The 19,641-nt window shown below is 33.8% G+C and overlaps 1 protein-coding gene across 1 annotated transcript in view; it reads right to left on the minus strand.

The window, feature by feature from the left end:
• Positions 1-219: 219 nt before the first annotated feature.
• Positions 220-19,641, minus strand: part of LOC106717014 (hypoxia-inducible factor 1-alpha) — a 52,351-nt gene continuing 32,929 nt past the window's right edge. Inside the window, exons 3-10 of the mRNA XM_045686179.1 lie at positions 13,312-13,466; positions 11,133-11,320; positions 10,000-10,168; positions 9,051-9,282; positions 8,358-8,611; positions 1,452-2,796; positions 1,136-1,215; positions 220-738 (exon numbers count right to left, since the gene is read on the minus strand). Coding sequence (XP_045542135.1) covers positions 409-738; positions 1,136-1,215; positions 1,452-2,796; positions 8,358-8,611; positions 9,051-9,282; positions 10,000-10,168; positions 11,133-11,320; positions 13,312-13,466 — 2,753 coding nt within the window. The 3' untranslated portion in view covers positions 220-408. The remainder of the gene's footprint in view (positions 739-1,135; positions 1,216-1,451; positions 2,797-8,357; positions 8,612-9,050; positions 9,283-9,999; positions 10,169-11,132; positions 11,321-13,311; positions 13,467-19,641) is intronic.

Consider the following 19,641-nt stretch of genomic DNA (forward strand, 5'->3'; position numbering starts at 1 on the left):
GTCAAATAATTTTAAATAATTTTGTGGGACGTAGCTGTATTTCCAAGGTTAACACTGTTTTATAAATAAATATGTAATAAAGTTAGGTACTTCATATTTTTCCACATTTCCCTATAAATAAATTAAGTGTGGATATAATATTACTGACGCTGATAAAGTTGATTTTTTCAGGCGTGGCAGTCGTCGGCGTACGCGCCTTCACAAAGTAATACTGCCGCGCTATTTCACGCGTAGTGGGACCACGCGTTGCGTAATTAATTATTTACGTTTCGATTTTGTTAAGCAATAAATTAATATTTATTTTCAATGTAATTTTTTTTCTTCAGATACGTTCGCCAAATAGCCCACATTGAAGTATTATCATCTCACCAGTCACCCTGTATACTTTATGTAGATTTAAATAATTTTCTACTTTTGTAAGGTTTCAACCGCTTTAATTATTTCTACTTTTCTCGCCAAATACTGAATAGTTTCTTCTACATCATCAATGTTAATGTAGTCGTCGCCAAGATGCGGTGCTTCGGCTTCAGATTGGAATCTGAGACCAGCTTGTACATCACTTGGTTCTTGAAAACTTGCGTATGAAGCCAAAGGCATTGGAGAGCTTATTTGGTTTACGATGTCTACGTCTGGTAATTCAAAATCCGGATCAATGGGTACATCAATAGAGTTCTCCTCCAATAATGCCAAACATAGTCCTAGTTCTTGTTCTTCCCATGCACGATCATGAGGTTGCATCTTTAAATAATTTTATGTTTAAGTGATACAAATAAAAATGAATAACATAAAAAAATGCTCAAGCGCAGCATTCAACTGATGGAAACAGTATTTGCAGACAAAATCTAATCTAATATTTTTGTAAATATACGCAAGCAAGGTAAAAAAATGGTACATAAAATATGTAAAATGCTATAAATATGTTAAGTTCATCTCAAGGACTCAGCACAGCAGGTTATTAGATACCAACAATTGCTAAAGTATTCGCAAGAGCTAGCGGATTAAACTTAGTTTATTTTGCAATAGTTTGTCGGGGCTTCGAAAGAGTACCGCTGTTTAATAATTCGCAGTTTTAATTTAAAAAAAAACCACGCATTATAATTATAAATTCGAAATCATGGTTTTATAAGATACTTACATTTAAAGACAAATTACTATTAACGAAGTCATCTAAGATACCACCACCCTCTTCGACATGTGACTTGGGTAAAGTGAAATCTGAAAACCAAATATGATTTAATATTACACTGTCATAGATATTTTAAATAACAATATAAACGATATTATTCAAATACAAAATATGTCATCATTAAATGTCATTCTGCTGCTGGACAAAGAACATCGTAATGACTCCTACAAAATGTAGTTAGTGCTCCGCTTTCCTTGTCAATCGTCATCCTAGTGTCCTCACGAGAGCGTTGAACCATCTGGAAATATTTGTTATTCAAATTTACCTTCAAGAAATGAAAGTAAATCCTCTTGGGTCGTAGTCATTGGTTGCTGTGTGTTTTCTTGTTGAAAGTACTCCGTAGCAGCGATTGTGCCAACGTTTTGACGTTTACTTGGCACTTCATCAGATTTAGTGGCATAGTAATGCCTTTTAACTTCAGCTTGGGGTTCAAATTGCTGATATATATTGGAATATTCCGGTATATATGTTGGGTAACACTGTTGCCATGAGGGATTAAAAGGATATGGTGTTATTGGATAATTCGGAATTGGTGGGGGTCTCGATGGACCAGCCTGAACCGCCTGAATTCCTTGTGCTGGCAAATTCTCGCTTATATACCACGATCCATGAGTGCCACGGTTCCACGGTGGTTGATTAATAGGTATTATATTTGGGTAGGTAACTACACTATGTGGACTATAATAACTTGAACCACGAGGATAATTATTGTTACTCTTAGGCACTTGCAAAGAATGAAACGACCCTGACGCTTGCGTACGATCAGAGCTCCCCCGATGTTCAGGGGCAGAATTTTTTAACTGCCTCATAGTACTCGATGAAGGTTCTGGGTATGAGCGATATTGAACCGGATTGCTGACATCTGTAGTCTCCGGTTGATTTACATCGACATCTGGCGTTGGACATAATGGTTGTACATAACGATTAGCATCAAAAGAAGAACTATGACTTTCATCAAACTTACCGGATACAATTGCTGGAATCATAACCGCGTAAGTTTTGATACTATCTTTAATAGTACTCGAAACTTGCGTATGATTCTCAGCAATGTATTCCGGTTCAGAAATGTAAAGTCGTCGTAGTATAAGAGGGTCGATTGGCCTCTGTAAGCCTGATGGTCCGGCTTGAGGCGATATTTCAGTTGAAGTCCCAGGAAATACATCAGGGTAAAAACTGAATGGATCTATATTTTGGGAAACGGTGTCATAATCTGATTTAGGCTGACTATTATTTGATGTTGGGGGATCAGTACCTGAGTTGGATTTTTCAGATTTTTTAGATTTTTCAGGTTTTTCAGGATTTGACGCCATAGTTTCAGATGGGCTTTCTTTGCTTTGTAAACTTTTGGGTATGTTTTCTTTCTTATATCTTAAAGAGCTAGGAATATATTTAAAACATTGTATAACATTGTATATTTTATCAATAGCATTAACGATCCTCTCTTTTTTAGGAGGAATTATAGAAAGTCGATACGGTGATCGTTCTTCTTGGAATGGTGAATTCAATTGAGTAATATCAGTGCTGGGAGATGGTAAATTGGTCACCAAGTGAAGGATAACCTTTTGCAATTGTTGTGGATCTTCGACTGGTAAACCTTGCCTGTCGTTAACCTACAACAAAAAGAAAAATACGTTATCCACAACTCAAGAATGGTCGTATTATTTTTTTTATATCACTAAACTATTGGTAAATTTAGTTCGTACCATTTAATTTATTTGATACAAGCTTTTACCCGCGACTCCGTCCGCGCGGAATACAAAATAGAAAACGGGGTAAAAATGATCCTATGTCCGTTTCCTGGTTCTAAGCTACCTGCCCACCAATTTTCAGTCAAATCGATTCAGCCGTTCTTGAGTTATAAATAGTGTAACTAACACGACTTTCTTTGATATATATATATAGATATAGATGATAGTACCCAATACTTTTAATTTTATTTTTAATTAAAATATAACAGGTGTATAATGAGATCTAATTTAGTTAATTACGTCAGCGATATCTACGATTGGGCACCAAAGAAGGCATCGCGATCGCAAGTTGGTTTTTTACAGTTTTCGCATATCAGTTATAATACACATTCGTACGATTTACCCTGACCCACGAGTTTGAAATATCGCAAAAATTTGTATATGACGCTTCAATAATTCTCACTTATAAATATATACAATAAATGAAAATCGAATAAACTTTTTTAAACTTAGCTTATAACTACGTCTAAATAATTTTTCTTACTTATTATAAATAAATAAAAATTCATAGCAAACCTGTTGTAGACAAGCAACACCTCAAAAATCACTCAATTGTTTTAATAAATTGTCCAACTCTCGTAGTAAAAGTTTTTTTAATATGAAAACAAAAAATAAAAAAAACAACACAATAACAAAATAATAAAAACAAATAAGTGATAATAAGAGTGCTAATTTACAGTCACTGTCACTTAATTTGAATAAGTTTATAATATTCATTAAATATGTAAACACGTTTATAAAACCGCATAAAAGACAAAATATTATACATTATATTATTAAAATTACTTATATTAAACTTTTCGCGGAAAAAATTCCTCATCTAACACTGTCGCAATAATGAAAAAACTGGCAAAGTTTCCACCACCAAATATTTTGAACCCTTATAGATAAAACGCACGTGACTCTCCTTTGAACGCTGTAGCGAGACTGGCAGCCGCTGTGGCCGTTACAGGACTACTGAGCAGGTCCGCACTAAATTCACAACCTATGAAGATATATTACATCTGCTCCTATTTCACTCTGGGAAAACGTAACCCCTTGGGCGTGCAAGACATTTTGAACCTTCTGCACAATACTTATACAGTCGTTATTTTAACAGCACATTGAATCCAATTTTACGTCACCGTCATTTAGGTGTGCGTCTGAATAAGTGAAAGCTCACACAGGTAAGTCTTTGTACTTATTTTATAACTATTAAGTACTAAATGTTGGCCGGGGCTTCGTCAGCGCGGTCTTAAATAATTTGTAGTCTGTGTGATTTTTCAGGCTATGTTCTATACATCCATGCTTTTAATGGAATGTATGATGAGATGGTAACTAAATTTTTAAAAATTTTGCAACCTGAAAAAACATGCGGATTAATTCTTTGACCTGAAGAAACATGCGAATTAACAACAGCTATTTGATGAAAGTATTAGCGGATTTTATTTAAATTAATCTTTTATTTTTCGAAATTGAATAGATTTCCGATCTATGTATGTACAAATTTATCTTACTAAATAATATTATAAATGCGAATGTTTAGATGGATGAATGGATGGATGTTTGTTTGTATGTATATCCGGAACGGCTCAACGGATCTTGATGAAATTTATCACTGATATAGAAAATATTCTGAAAGAACATCTTCTTCTTCGTCGCTGCAGTCTTTTCAGACTGGTCGTGGTCATCATGTATCGGTGACCCGCTGTACTAAGCGCCGCCACTCCTCCCTACTCTCTGCCTTTTTTGTGCATTCGTGCAGGGGGACAGCTACAGCCGCTCTAATCTGGTCGGCCCATCTCATGGGCGACCTTCCCCGTGGTCTGGTGCCCTCTAATTTCCCCTGCACCACCAAGCGCTCGATAGACTCGTCATTACGTCTGCAGACGTGACCGAAAAAAGTGAGTATCCGAGTCCGAACAATGGATGACAGACGCTGCTTGATGCCAAGTTCCTCGAGGATTGACTTATTAGTCCGGAATGCGGTCCAAGGTATCCTCATCATTCTTCTCCAGCACCACATCTCGAGCGCGTCTATCTTCTGTTTCTCACTCTCTCGTAGGGTCCACGTTTCGGATGCATAAAGGAATATGGAGAACACTAGCGATCGTACAAGCCGGGTTTTAGTCGCTTTGGTAATGTCGCGGTTCTTCCATATTCTTTGTAACTTGTCCATTGCTGACCTAGTGATCGCCATTCGTCGCTTAATCTCATCGATACAACCGCCGTTGTTCGAGATCAACGCGCCTAGGTAAATATATGATTGGACAACTGAACAGTTCGCGACCTGTGTGACTTCTGGTGCGTTATTATTCATTCGGTCAACAATCATAATTTTTGTCTTGCTGCGGTTGATCTTTAAGCCAAACTCGAGACTGACTTTCTCCATTTTCTTGAGAAGTTGTTCCATATAGCTAGCACTAGATGCAAAAAGGGTCGTATCATCCGCATAGCGTAGGTTTGATAGCTTGTGGCCTCCAATTGTGATTCCGTCGGTCCAAGTCTCAAGAGTGCGTCTCATTATCATCTCTGTGTATACATTAAAAAGTAGCGGAGATATAATGCATCCTTGACGAACGCCTGCACCAAGGTTAAATTGACTCGATAATTTATCGTCTATTCTTACCGACGCGGTACCGTCCTCATACAGACGCCTAAGCAGATGAACAAGGTGTTTAGGAGCGCCCATTTCTAGAAGGGTTGTCCAGAGCTTAGGCCATTTCACAGAGTCAAAGGCCTTTGAGAAGTCTACAAAGCAGATATAAGTTGCTTTATTAAACTCGCGTGATTTCTCAATAATTTGACGTACTATAAGTATTTGCTCCCGTGTGCCCTTACCCTTTACAAAGCCGGCTTGTTCAGGAGCAACTTCTTTTGATAAAAACGCTTTTAATCGCTCGTTTAGTTTGAAAGAACATATAAGCTACTTATTAAGTTTTATTTTTAATTTCGTGGATAGAGTCGCGGGCGACAGCAAGTGGTCCATAAATGTGTAAACAGGATAACCATTTATAAAAACATGTTACTGCCGTGTATTGAATACTTTAAAGTCATCTGTAACCAACCATAACTTACTGCAAAAATGTTGCCCATACAATTTAATACTTTTTTTTTACAAGATACTATTGCTTAAATAAGAACTTTTTTTTAACTAATTACTAAGTTTAAGTTATTATTTATCAATCAAGTGCTCACCTAAAATCTGTATTTTTACGCCTTCGTTTTTTTAAATCTGTATTTTTATACCTTGTTACGGTGAATACATTTGGATAAACATGATCGCCTGTTTTTCCACAGGTTACAATCTCATTACAGACTAACGTGGATCATGCATTGACATTCTTGTCATATTTCCAACTGAATGCACATTCATTCTGTTTTATTTTTAACAATTTAGCAATAGTGGAATGGTTGTGTTATTGAATAATTTACGAACAACATATGTTTACGGGTAATGTTAATTATGTTTTACACTCTATTTAAATTTTTCAATTTAATATTAACTTTTGAATTAAATCGTCCAGCTACTAAACCTTATTACTGATCATTGGTTTTATCTAATGAAAAAAAAAAAAAATGGGACAGAGATGCTGCTTTTGAATTTCTAAATTCTGTTCACCTATCGTTTTTCTTAAACACGAACTTCTATTACGTTATAATCTAAATAAATCAAATTTGGATAATTAAGTTGAACTTAAGGTAAGCGAAAGTTTATGAGCTTTATGGTTGGCGAAGATATGGAAAGAATACAACGCCCACTCAGAACTCACGAATTTAGGGGGTGGATACTTAAGAGAACCCGCCTTTCGTTGCTGTGCTTAGATTACCAAATTTTGGCAATACTCCAAATATATATATGTAACTAGGCTTACCATAATTACGAAGAGCCAAACCGGGACGCAGAAGAGAAAGAGGCTCATTTTCAGTTTGCTTTTCGCTTAATTTAGTTTTTCATATTTGAAATGCAGTCGGTATCACTCGTTCTCGCTCGCTTTTGTTTCGTCTTTGGCGCGGGTGGCTAGGGCGGCGCGGCGGGGCGCGGGGGAATGATTGGTTGGAGTGTCGGTGCTGTTCAAGTTTGACCGGGACGCCGGGACGGGGATCTCAAACCGGGACTATCCCGGTCAAACCGGGACGTATGGTAAGCCTATATAACTAACTTTACTAATACTGACAAAAATACAGCCATCCATTCAAGATTTTTTGAATGAAATGAAAAAAAAATGAATTAAAGAACTTCAAGTTTTGTATTGCAAGTTTAATTTGTAAATTAGTAATGATTTTTAAGAGCATGAGAAATCGACGTGCATTTACCAATCTTTTTTACCAATTTTCTTATTTTATTTTTTTTACCATTTTTTACCAATCTGGGTTACGGGCGTGAGTTATATTGTTTTGTTGTTTTTTTTTATATAAAAACGTGGCAAACGAACAAACAGCCACGTGAATTCGCCAAAATAGCGAGGAAACCCTTGCCCATAGACATCCGCAAATGTAGATGCATTGCCTACCTTTAATCAAGGGAGAAGGGGACGCACGAAAATAGGATATTTGCCCTTCTTACACGTCCCCTCTTCCGCTAAGTCCACTTCCCCTTACCATTCTTTCCTTATAGTAAAAGTGTGGGAAGGGACTAAAATTAGGCCTCCAGCATAACATTCGTCGGACGCGGAATTGCTTCCACTTCACACCTGTCTTCTGTGTGGTCGTAGCATTTCACCGGTCGATCCGGCCCATACGCGCACCTAACAAATATTGTTGTTGCGGGATCTATCACTGTTAAATTGTTAATGTTTTTTATAAGGTACCCTTTATAATACTTTCTATGTACTGTTGTATTCATCCTAATCACAAAAATTAGTGTTATTATAACATGTTGAATATTACTCAATAGATGCGATATTCTAAAATGTTGGTCTAGTACACGTAAATAGAATTTATATTACATGAGAACTAAATAGCCAATATTTGAGTACTTATCACACAATAGTGAATAGAAGAACAAGAGACTTGAGGACAAATTGACATTTATTTTGAAAAAGATACATGTACAAGGAATTAAAGTTAACTTTGTTCATCAATGAACTTTGTACAAACAGGCTTTATGTATACAGTATAATATTCGTAAACGATCAAAATATTTCTCAAATTTTATATTGTTAAAATAGATTTCGTATACTTTGAGCTTTGTTCGACGTAATTGACTTTTAAATTTTTTGATGAAAATCTTCATCAAAAAATCTTTCAAAAATTAAATCGCTTTTCAGAAGCATTTTTTATGAAGACGCATCTTCATAAAAAATCTCGGGATGCTACAAGACGGAAGTCAAATTGTATAAATAAACCATTCCAGCAAACGATTATGAAATTTCATTTAAAATCGATATTATCCTTTAGCAGTAAACGGCCGTGGACATTTAAAAGTATATCTTTTGTAGTACCTCTTCATCATCATCATCTTCTGGCGGTGTTTCATCAGTGTTGTTCACCAACATCATGAATTTCTTCTTCATTTCCATGTTAAGTTGTTTGCCTTCTTCTTTATCTACCACTCTGTTGATGCAAACAAAGCTCGTCACCGCTCCTGTATTCTTGTCGACTTCCAAAAATCCTTTGGTGCGCATATACACGAAGCTCCCACATTTCGTCATTAAACGATAACAAGATTCCCCTGATAAACGATGGTGGTCGTACACTGAAAACGAAAAAAATTACTTTGACTAGCTGATCTTAGTATGGACCAACGTCACTTTAACCGCTTGAATCTTTTTGCTTACTTATTTTTACACTTTAGGCACATCCTAATTACTTAGCGTAATGAATTTCACGTTAAAACCTAATCTTATAACAACCAGACATACACAAAAAAAAAAATTATAAAAACAAAGTTAGTATAAAATTTTTAAAATAAAAAGTAGCTGTCGCCCGCGACTCCGTCGGCGCGCAGTTAAAAAAAAATGAAAAATAGATGTTGGCCGATTCTCAGACCTACTGAATATGCTCACAAAATTTCATGAGAATCGGTCAAGCCGTTTCGGAGGAGTACGGGAACGAAAACTGTGACACGAGAATTTTATATATTAGATGTACAAAACGTTTATCCTTAAAAATAAGATAAAATAGTTAGTACTTACTTTCTCTCAAAGCTACTACGACCCATCGAACGTCGTCCCGATGCATAAAGTTCATAGCGTTGGCACCTTGGACCTCGCTTGCCATGTAGCCTGTGGCGACGGAGATTCTCGAGTCGCAGCTTATGATCTCACCATCAATGGAATGTCGCGTGCGATACTCCATGAGGCTTGAGTCGAGTTTACTCTCAGTGACGAACGTCTCATAAGATGGTCGTACGACGCCAATAAACACCTGGAATATACAATATATGATAAAAATAAATTAATAAACTTCGGTCCCTCTTTCTCTTCTGAGCGACGTACAATGTAAAAAATACAGGGACTATCGCTTTATTACTAGGTTCAACTAGGGTATTACCTTCACGATCTTTTCAATAGCTAATTTTATGATAAAGGAGTATTTTTCTCTTTGTTAATAAATATCTTTTACGTTAAATGACAACCATTCTATTAAGGTAACCGGAGATTTATTTACCCTATACAAAGGTGCCTTTGGGCTTGTCATATTGACATCCCATTACTACAGAGAATGTTAACTAATAACATCTTTTATCTTGAATAATCGTTACACTAGTTTTCCTTTCAATTAACTTTATAACTATAAATAGATGTTTTACTTGCACACATAGATTATTATTAGTCTTACATTAATAAAGGTATCAAATATCAGTCAAATTTTTTTCATATGTTCATTGCGACCATGCAACAAAGGGCCTATTAAAATACATCTCAGAACGCGGGTAGACTCAAAAGCACATAACGTTAATTACTTATAATGTCTAATAGCGCTGTTAAATTTTAAAGCAGTGAAAAGATAATTATAATAATTTTTTGTACTAATAGTAGAAGACAGTTTATTTCTTCAAATAAATTCATTAACTACTGAACCAATTTTGTAATCCGATAATGGTTTAATAGTTTTATTTTCATATTCTATATCGTCACTTACCACGTCGTTTCCGCTTGAGCACCAGTGCCGTCCACGTGCTCTAAGACGTCGCACCATTTGACTACGTCGATTGTTACTTCGACAAGCCCTGTCTGATTTCCTGAAGGAACCCTCAATATGACAATTGATGTATATATGTTTTTCATTTCGTTGACCATTTTTTTTGAACCTGTTGAATTTTCACGTTATAATTTAATATCAATATTTTAATTTGTATTGTTTACGTTACAAATCGTCATCATCATCTCCCAGTATTTAACCCAGTCTATAGATTTACTCAACAATTCTTTTGATATCTAACAAATATAGAAATCTCTCGCAAAGTTTAAGCTCGCTTAGCAATAAAATGAATGATCGCTTCAAATACTGTTGATATTGTCGCAAGCTTTCTAATTACGATTAATCTCTACTCCTTCCACTGTTTCTTAAAATTAGACATGTATCTAAATGCATTGACATAGAGATTATTATAAAATTATTGGAAGTTCGACATGTTTTAATATTAAATTATTGAGATCAAATATTTCAGAAGCTGTGCGCAAGCACTACTTTAGAGGAGAAGAGACTTGAAAAATATAAATAGTGAAAAAAAAACTTGAGAGGTGTCAAGGGACACCCGGATGGAACGAAGTTCCTTTCAATTAATTAGTGAAGGAACCAATGTTTATTCTATGCATAAAAAACTTAAGTCTTCACAAAAAGTACATTTTATTTCTATGAATTTTCGTTATATATTGTCACGTTGTTGCCATGGTGATATAGCAAAAAGTGTCGTGACAACTTTTCGTAAGAATTTTTTCCGTCTAGCGCCCTTTCACAACGCGCGATAAGGAACTTCGTTCCAAAAATCAGATGAAAAAGGTTACATTCTTTTTCATCTGAATGTCATATAATTTATATGTCATATTTCCTATATTCGTAATGAGGACACCAAACATCTTGATGTCGAAATTAAAGTATTTCTAATTCGCTCAGCTGTTTACTAAAAACAAAAAATTTGATGTACAATCCGTACCTCAGTAAATTGTATTAGATTGGTCTCGTATCATTATTTAAATAAAACTTGCAAATACTTTTAAAATTAATAATCTCCGTTTTATTTCTGTCTTTGTAGAGAAACACAGTCTTGTTACCTGATATTGAAACTTCTTTTTTCATTTCTAAGTGCTTCTGCGACTTTTTCTTTGGACTCCGGATCTTCGGGGAAAAGTATTTCGTCGTGGGGTCCAAGGAGATAACTCCTTGGAATCAACTGTTCTAACATCATTTGTTGGTCTTCTTCATGGATAATATTTATAATATTATGACCGATTAGTTCCAACTGAAAAAGAATTTCTTTATTATTCCTGCGTTTCCAAATGTTGTCATATCAATTAACATTATAATGATAGTCATACAACAAAAGAAAACAATTTGCTTAATTAATTTTCACTTGAATGCACATGGAAATGTTAAATTAAATATACTTTTCTTGAATCGTGTTGTTCATTTGTAGATCTCGTAATATAATCGTATTTATTATTAAGTCACTGGATAAAGTAAAGATAGAAAATGCATCGTAACTGTTCGCAAATGCACAGGAACGAAAGCAATTTGATGTCCATTGATCTTATAAGTCTTCACTCACTCTCCCTCTAAGTACTGGAGTTCCACTACGTATTTGATATTAAATCACACTCTAGGTATTATAATATTAAAGATATAATAATAATCACCAGTTCATGTTCTTCACTATTGAGAATTGTTAATCAGATTGCTATTTAGCAATTACATTATACTAGCTGTTGCCCGCGACTCCGTTCGCGCGGAATTAAAAAACGCTAATATGTAGCCTATGTGTTCTTTCAGACTGTTTTCTACATCTGTGCCAAATTTTGTCAAGATCTGATGAGCTGTTCCAGACATACCTTCCAACAAACATCCATCCATCCATCTAAGCATTTATAATATTAGTTAGATGTAATTAGAAATACATTAAAAACTAATGTTCATGGAAATAAATTCAATCAACTTTGTCAATAGCTTAATAGCATATCCTTCAATCTAGTTTTTTTTATTTAAAAAGTTTTATTATTTCTACGCAAGTAAAATCCCCTACAGATCGATTGAAACTCAAATACAACGGGAAATAACCGTTTACTAGGAACCTAAGGGCGAGTATATACAGACTGCTCAAAGAGTAACAGTATTAACAGCTTGTATGTAGCGTTCGGCGTTGCGTTGAAGTTCGCTATACACGGACCGTAAATTGTATTCGGCGCTAAAAATGCTTTTGACTGTAAGTCCACCACTTGCAGTCGGCCACTTGTCAACCCTTTGTGAAACTCTATCAAAAAATCGTATTCGCTTTTGCCTAATTCAATAAAGTGTTTGAAGTACAAATACGCAGGATTTTCCATTAGCTTTGACGAACAATTAAATTATATTTTCATCCATTAAAAGGTTTCATTTTTATTTGTCGTTCGTATTTTTCACGTATATTGCTAGAGGCCAAACTAAAAATATTTTATCAAAGAAGTCGATTGAGAATACTTCACATATTTTTTGTTTTTATGTACTAGTTAGTTTGATTTTTATTATTTTTGATTACATAATTCGTTACCAAAATAACGATTAAAATAACAATTTCGCTACTAAACAAATTGATTTTAAATTAATTAATGCTCAAAAGCTAAAAATGTTACTAAAATATTCAACACTGATGAAATAGTGCTACATTTACAGGTACATACATGCAAATGTACATTGCATCGGGTTACTTTCGGTTCAATTAAGTTAGGATCAAATTCCATTAACTGTACGGGTTTTGATCTACACGATCCCAAAATATTGGCAAATAAACTGATGTCTATTTCTTTGGACCAGGTAGACTGAAAAGTGCTTTTTCGAAAGTGCTTTTTTTGAGAAGGTTGGCACTATTGCAGTAACAGGTGTTACGTCAATGAAGATTCGCCGTAAGTACTATTCCGTCTTGATTGTGTGTAGTCTTGTACCGATATGTTAATTAGGTGTTACTTGATTGCCACTTTATTCTAAGAAACTTTCAAACGCCCCATTTATATATATGTATATATACATATATATATATATATATATATATATATATATATATATATATGTATATATACATATGTATGTATATATATATATATATATATATATATATATATATATATATATACATATCCCAATATACATATGTATATATACTCGTATATAAATTGTGTTCTATATTTTGGAATGAAAATATATAGATTTTTCAGGAAATCTAGTATTACGTAGGCGTAATAAAATAAAATAGTTTTCACATACCTCAGTGTATCCAAGATATTGTTCGACGTTTGGAGATATAACCACCACTAAGCCTTTGTACGTTGTAGTTATAATGAATCCATTGAGAAAAGATATCAAAGCCTCCACCGATGATACTCCGAACTGATTCGCTGAATCTAAAGAGTCACCAAACACTGCGAACAAAGGTCTTAGTAAGAAACTTTGTATATATTAATAAGGTAAAACTAGGGATGGCCTGATTTTATCCGTCTGTCAGGGACTTTCTACGTCCTTACAAAATACTCGCCAGTTACAGTTATACTTATTTAGCACACATATATAACTCACAAACATAATATATAATATAAATCAGGTGGTCTGAGAGTGCACGATGTCGCGCGCACCATCTTATTTTATCGACCTTTGATTTACCGAAGCGCTCAGCTGAGCGGAGATCACTGACCGGTTACGCGCACGTCGGACTTCAGCTTACTTTTTCGCTCACTACGATTTCGCGCTTATATTAACCTTGTGTTCCTGATCTAGTGTTATTTTTCTTTCTCCTCATATTTGTATTTTACTTCTGAATGTTTCTAGAGTACTTGTGTGTTACAGTGAAAAGAAAATTTTTTGTGAAAAAACCGGTTGCATTATTTTCTCTCCGTTCACGGCAACACTACACCTCCTAAACACCCTTACGCACTACCAATACACGTCGTTGCCTTAGCTAAGTTACCTTTTGTTTTTTTTAATGTTATTTCTATAGTTTCTATCTTTTGGTCTTTAAATTAATAATATTAATCAATCAATTTAAATTAATAATATTAATAAGTGACGCGAATATTTTGTAGCCCTACTTAAGTAAATTGTGGGAACTGATGAACGTTAAAATTTGATAAAGTTAAATTTTATGTCGATAAGATTGGCATTGAGCTATTTTTAAACGAAAATTAAAAAAAAATATTATGAGATATGGTAGTATTTCTACCAATGGGCTACAAAAATAGTTATAAATAATCCTATTTTATTTTATTATTGTATTTAAAAATACTGAAGCAATGATCCACCTGATATAACATTAGGTAAGATTTTTTAATCCGTGTTTTAACCATAAAATAAATATCGAAATTGATACGTAATAATTAAAGTAGTAACAGAAAAATGAAAATTTCTTGTTCTTCCCAAAAGTTGCGGCTGTGCGTTGATATATAAGTCAGTCGGTCAATTCAATTTAAATATATAAAATTCTCGTGTCACAGTTTTCGTCACCGTACTCCTCCGAAACGGCTTGACTGATTCTCATGAAATTTTGTGAGCATATTCAGTAGGTCTGAGAATCGGCCAACATCTATTTTTCATTTTTTTTTTTAACTGCGCGCTGACGGAGTCGCGGGCGACACCTAGTTTAAATATATATTTTTAAAGTATTTGATATCAAGCGGTGCACATTCCAGAAACGGACTGAAAATTATACTCTATATATTATCACAAATCAAACCGTATTACTCATTCCATTTACGCAGGTGAATTGCAGTCACATTAAGATATAAGAAAACAAGTGTGATAAACACATCACGTAATAGGTTTCAGATATACATAAATGTTTCATAATGTTCTAAACATTATGAAACAATTCATATTACGTACATAACCTTTTTTTGCTTTTTTAGCCGATATTTTCCATAGACATGTAAATCATGTGACAATGATAATAGATGTCATAAATTTGCATAATTTTAGTCATCTTTCCCTTTTCACCCTTTTTTGATAAGGAAGTGATGGAAAGGAGAAGCGGATTTGACGATCGGATGTACGCATAATAAGTGGATATATTCTATTTCTGTGTGTCCCCTCCTCTGTCGTTTAAAGGTAGGCAACACATCTACAATTACGGATGTCTATGGGAAAATGTCATTTTACTATTCAGGAATATTCATGTGGCCACTTGCTCGTTTGCTACATTAACATACAGAAATATGATGGTGCTGATCTGATGATGGAGCTAGAACATAGCCATATTAACTTCGCAATGAAACGACACGACCTCATTGAGTTCGTTTGCATTGTCTCGACGAGTAGTTTTTTTTTAGTTCTTTTAATTAATAAGAACATAATAAAAACTTGTATACAGATAGTACTATATATAATTTATAATAATTTTATACTACTTGTATATAATTTATCCAGACGCTACTATGTTGATACAAATTTGTTTTTTTGATATCTTTGTAAGGGATTTAAGGCATTAACTAAATTACTTTTTATCGTTTTTATAAATTAAAAATAGAAACTGAACAGACGTAATCATTTTACCTTTAACAAAATTTATTTAAATAATATTTTGTTACGGTAAACTTCACCTATTTTACCTTTTTATATTCGTATTTGTCACGTAATTTTTTTTAATAATATCGAGATTTTGAACATGAAGAAATCCTTTTATTGAAAAATTATCAGGACAAAATTAAAGTGCTTGATTTTGTAACTGAATCCATATTCAGTTACAAAGTCATATGATCGTTCAGCCTGAGGCATAGTTCGCATATCGTTACAACGGTGAGGCAATGCATCAACTTCCCCTTTACCCCTTGCATCGCCCGCGGCTACCGGTACAGTTACAGTCTCTTTGGTACTCAAAATTCTGCATTTCCAATCATAGCCCTATCCAAATAAAATGAAAACACAAATAAAACAAAGCATTCATATCGAATATGTATTGATCGAGTTTTTTACCAACAAAGACAACAATACGGTAATTAATATTTTTGGGCTGTTTTTGAGACGATGCTTGTTAAATATCAGCGGCGTAGGCGCTTTGGTTCAATGACCTTTTGTATTTCGGGGACTTTGTCACATTTCAACTGTTAACATTATATAACTTAATTACTATACAGACTGATGCTTTCACATCTGGCTATGACAATCCACGTTTACGAAAAAATATTAATTGTAAAAGGAATTTGTAAAAAGCACTAAGCTACAACCGATATGCAAGCACAATCCGATGTGCTACCAATCACGTAGACATCACTTTAAAGAAATGTTAATATATTATTACTCGTCACAAGAAAAGGGTAACAAAAGGTAAAAACGTATAAAATTTATTCGCATCTACAATTTATATGAATAAAAATCAACAACAACATTGAAAATTTTCCATCTTTTTGTTCATAAAGGATGAGATAATATTCTTTAACGAGCAAGCTTACGGCAATCTGTAAGCTTCTAATCAAATTGATTAGTTCAATTAGATCATAATTGGCTTAAGCTTAATTTTTAAGTAAATCCTTTTATGTTTTTTCAATAAATACGATATACATGTATGTATATATAAATATAAATATACTGGCTGTCGCCCGTGACTCCGTCCGCGCGCAATTAAAAAAAACTTAATAGGGGTATGAAAAATAGATGTTGGCTGATTCTCAGACCTACTCAATATGCTCACAAAATTTCATGCGAATCGGTCAAGCCGTTTCGGAGGAGTTTAACCACAAACACCGCGACACGAGAATTTTATATATTATATAACTTGTTTTATATATTTTTATCTAATGATACTTAAGTTAAATAAATAAGTGCACTGAGCGGAGAAAACGAAAGAAACGAAAGAAAGAAGAACGCTTTACTTTTTATATATGTATGATAGAAAAAAAAGTTCTTACGCTTTCGTAAATAAATATTCGTAATGATAAAGCAAAATTTTAAGTACCGTAATTTATATGCCACTGACTGCATATAATTTGTAAATACAATCAATGAATAACAAGAACAAAATTTATTACAGACGTTGGTGTCCTAAAAACTTCAACAAAAGATTTATCGATCGACAGACGTGATCGATAAGATAATTAGAGTCGCATACATCGACAAATGTGTCAATGTAATTTAATTGCTTGCTATTGCTGGAGTAAACAAACCCACAGGTGATCTTGAGCTAAATCTAGACAGATATGTAATACGCATTGTTTCAGTCAACAAGCTCTTAAAAATATGACGTTAACCGTCAAGAATGCAGCTGATACAACGTTAATGTGGGTTTTCACTGTTGAAGAATTTGTATATGTGTTTTGTGATGTCTCTCATTCTATAAAAAATAAATAACGGGTCTAATAATGAAAAATTTGGTTATCGCCATCGCTAGTAGACTCCCAAATGTGTCAAAATGTATAGGAAAAATACGTGACATGCATCTGAGATATCGAAAGTTGTTTGCAGTTCCATACATTTTTGAATTTTCGATTAGCGCCTTCGCTTTTAGCATATTACTTTGTCTAGCCTCCAAAGATGTATACGTTGTAATTTTCGTTTCTCAGAAAAAAGTACATGAAAATATCAATTCGTAGATTCCATTTTTCGAAGAGAATGCATCTGAACAAGCATTATCTATATACTTTTGTGTTTTTAAACGTAAAAATTTGAGTAACAAAAATTAAGTAAAATCAAGTACAAGTTTTATTGTTTTAAATTTCTTTTGTGATAACTAACCGTGAAAAGTTGAAAATGTTCGTTCAAAAATACCACCGTATGTCTTATACTTTATCAATAAACTCAAATGATATTATTTTTTAAACATATGCTAAGTTAGTGGAAATTCAAAGTTGCATTATTTAAACAATCAAAATGTATACATGTCTATTTATTAAATTAATTATATTGCATAATATTAACTAACTCATGTTACGCTAATTATACACTACTGTGCGTTAATTTATCGGTTTATCGAAGCGTATGTGATTGCAAATTGATTTGACGATGCGTTGAGAAATTCGATACAGATTCCGAACGAACTTGTTAGAACTAATTATAGGAAATGTCTTACAAACTACTAGTTATAGTAATTGTTTTTTAAAACTTTTAAACGTTGTTATTGTATATTAAATTGAAAGCCAGATTGTACTGTAGTTTACGGATTATTTTTAATATTACTATTGAAGGAAACCATAATATAAAAAGCGCTTGCCTACTGTGGTTCTTTGGAATAGAAAAGTGCTACGAAATTCGTAGGCCTTCCTATAAGCGTAGTCGAATCGTTGCGCTTGTATTATATTTACAGAGTTGCTAGACCCCACATTTCTTTCTTCTTGCGGTTTACTTTTATTATTACTAAAATATTTGACACTCTCACTCTCCCACACTCTACGTTTTCAAATCTGCAATTGAATCTGTATTCAGTAAATAAAAATAAAGATAAGATATGCCCCTTTGATCAAAAATAAAATGTGTTCTTATTCTAGTATAATTCCCAAACTCATTTGAAGGATGTGGAAAATATTCGCTTGTTATTGGGTATGTAAAGATTATATCGGTACAATTTCTATACTGTTTTCCCGATATTGAAGACATATCCCACGTATTTTATGCCGGACGGCATTCGGGTCAGCGTTGACGTTGTATAAAATTCTATTCGCTCCAAAACGAATAGGGAAGCCACACGATTGCCACCATTCCGGCGTACAAGTATTAAAAAAAAACTTCTAATTTCTTTCGATTATTGCAAGCACGTGTAACATGAAATTCACTCTTAAAAATATATTTATAGTGTACAACCATGAGCTTCGAGATAGTTTTCGCACAGGTGTTTCGGCAGTGACAATAGAAAATTCAATTAGCAAAAATAAGATAATAAGAAAATCAAAAACATATTGCCTTATCCGTACCCCGCAACCAGGTTAATGTCGCAATTTCGCCATAGCTTTGAAGTTTTTACTCTTTGATACATTTATATTTAAACTTTTACCCAGTAACAAGTTCCTCGAAGCTTCATCAAAGATCGATGTTAGCGAGCGGTAATTTAGTTTATACTGAATTGAATTACAAGTGGTTTACATCAAGGATTTTCACCGGAAGTAGCGTCCTCGGCTCGGGATATTGTACTAATCACTTTACATCGTAAATAGAAAACATCAAATGACAACCTTTTTTAGTTTATAATAAATATAGAAGTTAGAAATTAGTAACGTGTTTCGATATTTCTAAACCAATGCAATACACGTACAGGTACACGTACAAAAATATTTGACATCTCTCGCATACTTTTTGACACTAAAGAAACAACTATATGTAACTGAACATTCAGTTTCGGCAGTGGAAACACATATACATAATTGAATTCCAATTTGTGCTACTTAGACCAAGTTCTTAATCTTAAAATTTGACCTATCAGTAATTATGTAAAGTTAACTAACAATCTAATACCAAAAAAAATACCTATGTGAAATCAGAGGCGTTACACTAGTCAGAAATAAACATCCTTAAGACTGAAAGAAAATATAAGGCTTTATTTTATTGAAAGCGGAGGCGTCATTTCGGCGAAGAAAAATTACAACCCGAAATATATTGGAAAAGTCTAAGAGGATTGCCATTAAC

The sequence above is a fragment of the Papilio machaon genome, chromosome Z, assembly GCF_912999745.1.
Source record: "Papilio machaon chromosome Z, ilPapMach1.1, whole genome shotgun sequence".
Classification (NCBI taxonomy): domain Eukaryota; kingdom Metazoa; phylum Arthropoda; class Insecta; order Lepidoptera; family Papilionidae; genus Papilio; species Papilio machaon.